This window comes from Pyrus communis, chromosome 8 (assembly GCF_963583255.1).
Source record: "Pyrus communis chromosome 8, drPyrComm1.1, whole genome shotgun sequence".
Taxonomy (NCBI): Eukaryota; Viridiplantae; Streptophyta; class Magnoliopsida; order Rosales; family Rosaceae; genus Pyrus; species Pyrus communis.
Window position 1 is genome coordinate 8291043 of NC_084810.1, and position 12243 is coordinate 8303285.

Consider the following 12243-nt stretch of genomic DNA (forward strand, 5'->3'; position numbering starts at 1 on the left):
GTCTTGCATTCATGAAGTAGAAAGGGAAGCTGGTGATCAACATGCAGGGCAATTGATATCATCTTCTCTATAACGGGTTGGGTCTGTCAAAGACTCAAATAATACACGAATGGTTTGATTGTTAAAATAAGATTAAACATGCAGGTAATTGATTAACCTAATTCGACATATGTACGTAACCGCAAAACCTTTGTAGTCGGTGAATCTTTGTAGTTTATTGTCAAGTTAATCAAAACGCTCGAATAACCTACAACCTCTTTCAGAAATTATTTGTCAGTTCATTGGCCAATTATCACTTCTAGTTATAACATGATAACTGAAGTGCTTGAATTCGGCAATTATCCCAAAATTCAAACTCAGCAAACCCAAAAATTCAACACCTATGTCTCTACTTCTTCGCCACAAAATAATCAATTCTTCTTCCTTCATCACCTAATTCCATCTCCAACTCCAATGCTGGCTCAGCCAATTTTCCCATTTTCTCCAATTGATTTTTGTTTGAAAAAAACTTCCATATCCTCTTTTTCTAGTTAAATTGCAACTTAGTTGAATCTAGCCTATGTGCAGGCAGTATGATTGAATTGCAGTTTCAGTCTTACGGTGTAAGATTGAAGAATAATAAGAAATATGCTGATATAAAGAACAAAGAACACAAGGATATTTTCTTCAACACATGAAGGAAAAAGGCCTTGAGCACACATCCACGCAATCGCGAATCCACTAAGGTAAAAAGAACCTTTACAATGCTCAACAAGACATGCACTTACTACACTCGAAGATCTATTTTGTACTTTGGTTCTTTTGGTACATCGTCCTTACTTTGCCTTCTCTTGGATGAACATTGTTAACTGCAAATGATATTCCTCACAAGCAAAGGATACACACATCTTCCTCAAACATATGCATACAACAACTCCTTCCATTGGTTGGGGTTGGCAGGCAACCCCTTACCTCATCTTTTTTCTTTATCCTCTTTACGCTTTTGTCTGTGTCCTGCCTTCTGCAGCTTATGGTTGTCGGTTTTTGAGGTAAGAGTCTTGGTGGTCCTCGCCGTTTTTCCGGCGTGTCTTACTGGTTTTATCTATAGGTTTCCTATTATGTTACCTCCCCTCTTTTCTCCTCCTCCTTGTTGCCTCTGCTTCTTTTTCTAATTCCATTTCTACAGCCATTTTCCCCCACTTCTTTCTTCCTTTTTTCACTTGCCTACACCTCTATCTCTGATCCCCCATTCACCAAGTTTTGGACTCGATATTGGATGTAGATCTCTATCCCACTACCCCCTGCTTTACCAACATGCTGGAAATTTTGGGCGAAGTGTTATGCAACTTCCTTCGTAGTAATGGTGTTTTACACATCCCCCATAGTCATCCCCACCCTCGTGTTATGTCAACTTGGTTCGTTTCTTACAGGTATAGTGGTTGGTGTTACGGATCTAGATGGCTAGGTAGATTGCACAACTCTGAGATCTGATTTTTGCTGTGGATTTTCTCTCTTTTTTGGGTTAATTTAGCTATGCTTGACTCTTCGCAGATCCTCCTTCATTCTGGTTCATACATGGATGTCATTCCAGTGATTGCTAGCAAGAGTTCGGTAACGGTGGGCTGTGTTTCTGTGATGGATTTTAGGTTTTATTTCTTACTGTCATGTATTTTCAGTTTCAAGCCTCTATTGTTGTGGAATTGGGCCTCCCACTGTTTGTCTTGGGCCGTTAGTTGGCTTTGTAATATATTTTACGTTTAACGAAGTTTAGCTCTTGTCCAAAATAAATAAATAAATAAAAAGCTATCATCAAAGCTCAATAATATGCTCAAGTATTATCAGTAAAGCACTAGTTGCCACATGAAAATACCTTTTTCCAGACATAATCTATTGCCACGTGAAAATGCATGCTATTATCAGTAGTGCACACATGAGGGAGTTGACCTTAGCCTTCTCTACTTTGTTCATTGATTCTAACCGTCTTTGCTTCATGGGTTGGCTGGTCATCACTTATAAAAGCATGAACAACCAGATCATATACGCAAATATTCCTATCACTGTTCATTCATCGTATACATGCACTTGAAAAATACTAAGATAGTTGTTCATGTGGCTAATCTTAGTGTCCTATTGTGAATCAAATAGAGACAATCAAGATCAACCCACTATGCTTGTTCGACTAATCCTAGCAATTCTCATTTATAATAATAATAATAATAATAATTTATTATTATCATTATTGTATTTTGTTATGCTTCCAAGATCAGGTCGTTTCTATTTGGGCTTCAAAGCATGTGCATGGAAGCACAAGCACAAGAACAAAAGACAATCAAAACCAAAAACGCGTAGTTGTAAACTTTGCATTTCCATTTTCTATTTATGAAGAGTCAAAGATGCACTTGTTGACAATTGGTTGAGTTGATAAGAATCATTATCTTCGCTAGACTAAGGTTTAAATTTGAGTTCCGCTGCCAACAACCATTCTTGGTGGACGATCTGTAAAAACAAAAAAAAAAAGGCTAAGACTTTATCTGTAAATCCTAAAAAGACTTATGATATGCCTGAACTCTAAAATAGGGTACTTTCCTCCTAAAATTTTCGTAACCGTGAAAGATGCACATATTTAGGTACAAGAGAGCCTTTTTCTTTAGCAGAGTTGGTAAAGTCCCCATATGGTCACTTATTGATGTAACACATACCCTGTTTCCAACTTCCTCCAAGAACCACGACAAATACCCATGCAAAAATGCTACCTTTACCATATATTTGTACTATTATTTGTAACATCTCTATAATAGAAATGAGATCCACATGTGTTGTGGGCTCTACATCTATTAGAGAGATTGTACAATGATAGTACAAATATGTTGTAAGGCCATCTCTAACCGAAGGGGCTATGTTTAGCCCTGTCCAAAGTCATAACCCTACAAAAAATTATATTCAAATAAATAGTGTCATGCCATATTTATATATCATCTCCAACCGAATGGGCTATTTTTAGCCCTCTCGATAATTTATTATTTTTAAGTTTGTTCTTTAACTTTATTGGTTATTAAATTAAATTAAACTACCATATTAAACTAAGGTTATTCACACATATTTTGAGTGTCACTTATCGCTAAATGAATAAGTCTCTGCATTTTTTATTTTTATATAATCTAAATAATTTTTCAGATAGGATTTTAAGTGAATAGAATGTGAAAAATTGAAATAAAATGAGATAAGATACTATGAAATAGTGAAAATGATGTAGGAACTTATAGAAGGAAAAAAAAAATCGAATTTAGAATTTTTTTTTTAATTTCGTCCTAAAAAAAAAAACAAATCAAAATCCAAGTTGCAGGTTGGGCTCCTCAAATGGGCTAGTTGGCTGGACTTGCCTAGCTTGATGGCCAAAGGTCTTGAGTTTGGCCAGTGGGTCCCTTTTTTCTTTTGGGCCAGACCTCTATTAAAGATGTTTTTTTTTCCTTCTCATTTTGGGTTATAACACAGCCTATAACTCTATGTCCTAATTCATTAGAGATGACTTAAGTGTAACATTACTCATACTCATGTGTCCACGTGTCTAATATCCCACATTTCGTGAAATTTGTGCGTGACACTTTACGTGCTTCATTTGAACTGACATATCACATAACATTGTACATATTACGCGTGAGTGGCTATAGCTAAAGAAATCTGTCTTTGTCACTTGATTAGAACTTTGAAGAACAAAAACATTCAACAATTTCACTTCTTGAGGAAAAGTGCACGTGTCCGTCTTCTGAATTTTTTGGTTTTTTTTGGCTCCACGACGGTGAACTCATCTCATATAATTTGATTGATTATAAACCAATTTCATTGAAAATGAGCAACTTACATACAACATGACATATGTTCACTACTCTAACGTTGCGGTAGAATAATAAAATGACATGAAAAAAACCTACACATAATATTGTAATATTGAATTGACATATCACGTAACACGAGTAAGTTCCTATAGCGAAAGAAATTTGTCTCCATCACTCTAACCACTGTTCTAAAAATCCCTGCCTAGCGCCGCCTAGGCACTAGGCGGTTGGCCACTGCCCCGATTAATGCCAATGCGTTTGAAAATTAAGAAAATGCACCTAGACCTATTGAGGCACCCGCCTAGGCACCTGCCTAGCCCCGCCCAGGCACCTGCCTAGCCCCGCCCAAATCCGTCTAGACTCCTGCCTAGGTTGCGACTCAGTTATACAGAAAATAGATAACTTTCATTTTGCATTTTATTTTTTCAATAAATTGTAAGAGACTTGTTGAATACTTAAAAGAACACACATTATATACTTGTTTCCCATGTTTTCATTATGTTCCAATAGCTCATAATATATAAGTCGTTCCATTTTGTAGTTTATGATGAAATCATATATATTTTAAGTATAAACAAACACTTATTTACACAAAATATAATAGATTTAATTAAATCTGCCTAGTCCGTCTGGGCACCCACCTAAACCCCACCTAGCTGCCTTGGCACTAAACCGCAATCTGTCGCCGACACTAACGCCTAAGTTTTTTAGAACTTGGTAGAACTTTGAAGTACGGAAACATTCAACGATCTCACTTCGTGGAACTGTTTCACCAACTTCATCTATTTCAACCTTGCATTTCCATCCTACTTTCCCCTAACCCTTTCCAAAGTTTTCTTTATCACGTTCCTCATCTGGGTTCTGTTTCTCTTACCTTTCCCCTCATCCCTAAAATAATTTGTCATCCAAAAGTCTCTCTCTCCTCTGCAGTTCCAGCAGAAGAGCTATTATTTAAGCAAAAACAACAAATGGGCAAGTGTCTAAGCCAAAGCAAAGATTCAGAGCGACAACAAAATGGCTACGGATCAGGAGGAGGAGGTGGGGCCCGCCACCCGAAACTCCATAGCCATGAAGCTGCTGCTGTTCATCAATGACAACCCGAAAAAGGCGGCCTGGCAGGCCACCAAGAACCCCACCGACATTCCCGGCTAAAACCCCAAACCAGCAGCTCAAAGGCCGTCAGACAACACAATCCTCGGAAAACCGGTTGAGGATGTCAGGCTGCAGTACACGATTGGAAAAGAATTGGGCAGAGGCCAATTCGGCGTGACGTATCTCTGCACCGAGATTTCGACCGGCAAGTCGATTTTGAAGCGGAAGCTTGCCACCAAGAACGACAAGGAGGACATCAAGAGGGAGATTCAGATTATGCAGCATTTGAGCGGGCAACCCAACAATGTGGAGTTCAAAGGTTGTTACGAGGACAAGCAGTCTGTCCATGTTTGTATCGAGCTGGGGAGCTGTTTGATAGGATCATTGCCAAGGGAAATTACAGTGAGAGGGCAGCTTCTTCGATATGCCGGGCGATTGTTAATGTTGTCCACATCTGTCATTTTATGGGGGTGATGCATCGGGACCTGAAGCCGGAGAATTTCTTGCTGTCTAGCAAGGATGAGAATGCCCTTCTCAAGGCTACAGATTTCGGGTTGTCGGTCTTCATTGAAGAAGGTAAATTTAGATTCATCATTTCATAGTTACTTGCTTGAAAATGCAGTATCCTTCACAATTGATATGATAGTTATAAGGTATTAGGTGAATTATGCGCATCTGCTTCAATCGCGGAATTTGTTTTCATCTGGAATTCAGTAGCATGTTACATGATGTTTCTAGTGATAATGGTACTAAATTCGGATGCCCGAAGTCAATGCAGAAGCTAGCTGGGTTTCATAATATATTTGTAGGTTGACAGAAGACTCAAGACTAGGCCATTTTGTTTTAGAAAATAAGAAATGGTAACCAGGGCATGTTAGCTGGCAATTTTCAGACGGTTCATAAGCACTTTATCAAAACTTGATTCTAGATGTTGAATTTATTACCGTAGACAAACTGAGCCTTAATTATGTTGGGCAATGAAGACTTGAATTGAATTCCATCAGTTTAGAATTCACTGCTTTGGTAATTTCATTTGCTTTGCCATGTTTGATAGACGATGATACACACCACACCAAACATGTTTCGCGGCCATATTCCCATAATGGCCTCCATTCTTTTCATGGAACCGAGATGGAAGGAAAAGGAAAGAGCCATACTGTAAATGTTTGATGCAGTTGTATTAGTAACGAGTTAACATCTTTAACTACTCAGGGGAGGGGAGAGATGGTCTTCAATTATTGATGTGTCTGCAGATGTTTTCTGCTGCTTGATCATTCAACAGTAAAAAAGAGGCACATAATGCTTGCAGCCTATTTTCACATATCCGTGTGAGATGGGAGTCCAGACCGGTAAATTGCCATAGCCATATTGTGCTTTCTTTTAACACCGTAATTGGAAACATGTATTTTAACACTTCTGTTGAACTGGGGTTTTCTGGAACAGGCCAAAAATTTGTGGTCTTGTGAACCTTCCTAATATGTTGTCTAGTTTCATGGGTTTCATAGTTATCCTTGAGATAACATCGTGGAAATAATATTGTGAAATCTTGACATCACTAGATTGTTTGCTTTAGATTTTAGCGTCACATCTCGTTTTTTAAAACTTGAGATGAGTAGATCTGTATTTTCTTTGTAATTTACTGCAGACATATGTACTAAACTTGACAGCTATTCGCCATTTTGGTGAATATTTTTCTATATTGTGTTTGATATGCTTCCGCTTGTTGCATAGCTATTCATATATCTTTCGTGGTAAAGTCTTGTCAGGAAAGGTGTATCGTGATATAGTTGGGAGTGCTTACTATGTTGCTCCTGAAGTAATGCGATGCAGATATGGGAAGGAAATAGACATATGGAGCGCAGGAGTTATATTGTATATTTTACTAAGTGGAGTGCCTCCATTTTGGGCAGGTAAATCACAGTTATATACTTGTTTTGCTTAACATGATATTGTGTACTAGTTATAGGTTCTGTATTTTTCGTGTTGGTCTAAACGGTTAATAATTTTCAATACTGATTCAGAAACGGAGAAGGGGATGTTTGATGCCATATTGGAGGGAGAGATTGACTTTTCAAGTGCACCATGGCCATCTATATCAACCAGTGCCAAGGACCTAGTCCGGAGGTTGCTAACACAGGACCCTAAAAAACGTATCACTTCGACTCAGGTTCTAGGTACAAATCCCTCTTTTATTTAATACTTTACTTGGCTTATGTCTAGTAGATTTCTCTAGTAACTAAAACTTTTGTTGGGTCTCCAACTTAGAGCATCAATGGATCAGAGATGGCGGAGAAGCTTCAGACAAACCCATAGACATTGCAGTGCTTTCTAGGATGAAACAGTTCAGAGAAATGAACAAACTTAAAAACCTTGCATTGAAGGTATGTTTGTCCAGAGGCTTGCTCACATAGACTTCTTTGCATTTTGAACGTGTGATGTATTATATACTGGATCTTATTGTCCTTCGCGTGTATAATTTATGAACATGGTTATAGGTTATTGCGGAAAATCTTTCTGAAGAAGAAATCCATGGGCTGAAGGCAATGTTTACAAACATGGACACCGACAACAGTGGAACCATCACTTATGATGAACTCAAGTCAGGATTGGCTCGACTTGGCTGTAAGCTCACAGAGGCTGAAGTCAAGCAGCTAATGGAAGCTGTAAGTTATTATCAAATTTTCGATTACCTTTTCCGCATACCATTTTGCATCCCGCCCAACTCATATTCTGCATTTGCATTTCAGGCTGATGTGGATGGGAGTGGATCGATTGACTACATTAAATTCATCACTGCTACAACGCATAAACACAGGCTAGAGAGGGGCGAACATCTTTACAAAGCCTTCCAATATTTTGACAAAGATAATAGCGGGTAAGCATTTCTTCCAATCTCTAAGAAATGCGTGCGCATTTCGTGGACGTTCATTTCCAAAGAACTAGAAATATGCCGTAGTTAACTACAATTCTGTGATAATTGACCTCAGCTCCTATTCGCTCTGGATCCAGTTCTAATATTCTTAACCATGAAATTTGATAAGATTAGGCTTATGAGTAAGCATTAATGATTAACCGGGTAATGTTTTTTGGTCCATTACAGTTTTATCACAAGAGACGAGCTAGAATCAGCAATGAAAGAGTATGGAATGGGCGACAAAGCTACAATTAGGGAAATAATATCCGAAGTTGATACAGATAATGTAAGTCGGCATCCTCACAAAATTGTTGTTTTTTCCATTTTGATGAGTACTTAACTCTGTTGGGATTACAGGATGGTAGGATCAACCATGAGGAGTTCTCCACAATGATGAGAAGTGGAATGCAACCGCAGGCCAAGCTGTTCTAGAGTTTCCGTTAACATTTCTCTGACTACTGCAAGCCATAAGTTCCAGTTCTACACTGTATGTGTAAATTGAGGTGGACCGTGAGACGCACCAGTGGTATTTCATGCTTGCTGCCAACTGCGTTCCGGAGTTATTGAAGCTTTTTTTTTTTTTTGGGTTGAACAAATATTTTCTATACTAAGGAAGAAAGGGTCGGCTTAGCCTCACAATAGGCTAGCAATTACGTCGTTCAAATTCACCTTTGGCGAGAATTGAACTTAATAAAATACCTCTCACTACAAGTGAAGAAAAATACTACTGGACCATAATACTAACTGGTGGAGTTATTGAAGCTTTTAGTTTGGAACTGTTTATGCATAAAAAGTCTGCGTCTCTATTGTGCCTTGTATTTATCCTTAGTCTTGTCTACGTTTTGGTATGTCAATATGTTTTAGGAAATCAATGAAGAGCAAGCTAATTAATTTAGATCTCGTGTTTGGCTTGGCTTATTTTTTTTCAATTCATAAATGAAGAGAAATGATTTTTATTCGTCTTTTTCACCTCTGCACACTCGTTCTGTTACTGGTTCTTCTGGATTAAACAAATTGATGGAAAGTTAAGTGCTAGAATTGAGGAGGTTGTGAAAATAGTGAAAATGAGGACACATGAATCGCTTTCCTATACGAAGGCTTCCCTAGATTTGTAGGAAGGAAGGTGGTTTTACGCAATCATTTTCAGCTTTTCACGCACCCTGCTTCATTTAATGGCTATCAAATGAAATAAATTAAACAAAAACAAGGGACAAGATTAAGAAATGCTAAATTTTATTGTTGAAAAAACGCAATCCATTTGTTGAGATAATTTGCACTACCTGGTCTCTCTCTCGTCACGTAATGAGCTAGTCTCACCCTTTGTGGAATCCTCCACCAAATTGATAGCAAATGAAAAACGATTAGGGTGGATTAACAATGAAATCCCATAAAATTGAACTGAAATCATCATCAACCAACAAACAAGGAAGCAAATTAACAAAGACCAACATCATGCATCAAATGTCTATAAATTCCACAGGATATAGACAATTCTGTTTTTACAACCCCAGCTCATTACTGAGCCTAACAAGCCAGGAGGTTCCAGGAGGAGCTAGTAGCAAACTGAATACAACACTAACAAACTCGAACACGACTCCAAGCCCTCAGAAACCATGAATCTTGATCCGATCCTTCTTAACAATCTCGGCCTGAACGAGAAACTGCAGCACGTTCTTGCGTTGATCGCCTTGGAGCTGAATTATCTTGCCTAACTCCTTGTCCTGAACGACATTGCCGTTGCAGCAGAACTCTTTTTTGAGGTCCTTGAGGATCTTGTTGTAGCTGAAGTCTTTCTTCAGCCCTTGAACTGTCGTTAGGCACTTCTTTCCATTTCTCTGCTGCACCCTGATATGCACATAGTCCTTGGCTCCGGGGGAATCCGAGTCTTCAGCTTCGGAGAAGGGGTCAAAAGGGTTTGGGATCTGAACGTCTAATTCAACCATATATGTACTTTTGCTTTGGCTTGAGAATTCTGCAACAAATTCAGCTGCACACAACAAAAAAAGCATTGTTAGTCCTCCACAAATGTTGCTTCAATACCAACAATCATCCAACTAATTGGTACCATGAACACATGAAATTCAATTTATAAAAACATGAATAGATACATATTTGCCATAAATTATAAGATGGATTTTCTTTATTTCTTAAATTTATGAAACGCGGCGCAACTTCCCAAATCGAAAATTCATGGCCAAAGGAGGTGTACACACACCCTTCTTCCAATTAACTTCGTAGAAGAAAAAGGAATTCATTTTCATATTAGCACTTCAAAATAGTCATACGATAAACCCTCCTAGAAATAAAAGCGTCATGATTTTTTTGAGGCGCCCATATCAACTCACAACGAAACAATACATGGGCTTTGTTTAAATCCACCAAAAACCAAACTACTGGGCATAAAAACATGATGGAAAATAATATTTACACACTTAGTTTCTCCGTTTTGTCTCTAAAGGTGAATTCTCTTCTGATCCACAGAAGCATCAATATACACAAGGACATGAAGAACATAGTTCAATTTGTTCATGCATGAACTTAATAGCATTTGTTGCAAATCAATGATCGATGTCCGAATACTTTCTCTACCAAAAACCAAAAAGTAACAAAACCCATATGACACAGAAGCATCAATATACACAAAAGCAGAATACATATAGCATGATATATGATAAGAAAAAACCCATTAATTTAACTATAAATATAAAGAAAAGAAAGAAAATAATTAATTGGGATGATGGATCGTACCAGAATAATAGAAAGCTGGGAAGGGTAGGGTTTTTTTCTTTTCTTTTTTTAACTTGGAAACCTTATTAGCTTCGGAGGAGACAAGGATGAAGAAACTCGGAGAGACTACCGGTGTTTATATAACCACCAATTCAACAAACCGTGGCTAACCTGAGGTGGGTCCAAGAAAATATAACCTGACAACTGGACGGACGAGATCGAGTGTCTGGTAGTGTGAACGGTGAGATCAAGCTGGCGTGCGGGATTAATGGATAATATCTATTTTTTTAATAGTTAATATTTCCAGGGTACGCGTACAATGAACGCACCCCAGACTGGCAAATTCATGCAAGTGCTAGGAAAGCAAATTTATATGTAATGAATATATTGTCATCATTGTGTTTCGGTCTAATAATATATTATTATTTAGATTTATTCGATAATAAATTGTCGTTTGAGATCACTGTTAATGTTGAGTCTAATAGTATATTATCATTTAAAGATGAAAATATCACGTGAATATTCTATATAAGTTCAACGAAAGAAATTCCGTAGGAAGAAAGAAAGGTGAAGAGACTGTGGGACCACAACAAAGAATCCAGAATCAAATAATCGAGAACATTTGAGTGGATATGAAGAAAGGAAAGAATCCACTTGGCATATTAAGATACGTATGAGTTTATGTCATGCTTGCCAATGCATCAATGTTACTATTGGTGGTGGTACCCTACAAGTTGGATAACAAGTAAAGACTCCTTAAGTCGGGCATATTTTTCCTAATTGGATTCATGTGAATAATCTTGGAATGTTGTTCTTTAAAACTCAAGAGAAATTTAGTACCATCCAAATAGCATGAATCAAATTAGGAGGATCTTTCTGCACCACAAAATATACAAATATACAAACTCTATTATGAAATGGGGTTATTTGAAGATAGGGAATCAAGTAGTATAAACTCTCTGGTTGAGTTATAAATTTTTGTAGAAATTTTCATTCTAGTATGTGAAAACTTGCACGAAATATGAGTTTTCATGTACAATATACATATCTAGAAAGATTTACCATGATAATACGTAATTTGGGGAACATATATTGATAGTTGTGGTAACCAAAATTCACTTGCTCTAGTGGGGATGTCACGTGTACCAAAGCAAACCTGGTTGATGGAATTACCCTAAGGGTTTCATCAACACTTAACCTTTGCACGGGTTGAGCATTAAATACAAGAAGAGATGTATCTATGTAAATCACGCTCAACAAGGGTGTGCCATTATGTGCACCATGCATCACGTGATGAAATATGTAAAGCAGTACGCTAGGCCACCCCACTCAACAAAGTTGGAAGACTTCGCAGGCCAAATAAGGCCTAAGGAGGACTCCATTAGCCTAGAAGCTAATGAGATCAGCCCAGATGGGTCTGATAAGGAAATCTTCAAGAGATAATGATCCCTATAATCATGGCTAAAACATAGGCCATGATTATTGATGCTGTTAAGAATCGTCCCTACATTGGACTCTTACGGGTGCCCCACATCACGTCTCTCATAATCAATCGCTGTTGGCTAAATAAACAAGATAATGTAGGGTTAAAACCAATCATTTTATTGCCAAAAAAAAAAAAAAAAAAAACCAAGCATTTAGGGAGCGCCACACATGCCCTAATGAATTATCTTCATGCCATGCCTGACTCTATATAAA

General features: G+C 37.8%; 1 protein-coding gene and 1 pseudogene across 1 annotated transcript; one reads left to right on the forward strand and one right to left on the reverse strand.

Annotated features, from left to right (window-relative positions):
- Positions 1–4649: 4649 nt before the first annotated feature.
- Positions 4650–8709, forward strand: LOC137742074 (calcium-dependent protein kinase 2-like; annotated as a pseudogene).
- A 562-nt stretch (positions 8710–9271) lies between these two features.
- LOC137742075 (protein translation factor SUI1 homolog) lies at positions 9272–10721 on the reverse strand. The gene is made up of 2 exons (XM_068481820.1): positions 10567–10721; positions 9272–9805 (listed from the first exon to the last, which is right to left on the reverse strand). Exon 2 carries the CDS (start codon positions 9759–9761, stop codon positions 9423–9425), a length of 339 nt encoding a protein of 112 aa, XP_068337921.1. The 5' UTR covers positions 9762–9805; positions 10567–10721; the 3' UTR covers positions 9272–9422.
- Between the last annotated feature and the right edge of the window lie 1522 nt (positions 10722–12243).

Coding starts and splice junctions, on each gene's coding strand:
- LOC137742075 (XM_068481820.1), bottom strand. CDS start 9,761: ATGGTTGAATTAGACGTTCAGATCCCAAACCCTTTTGACCCCTTCTCC.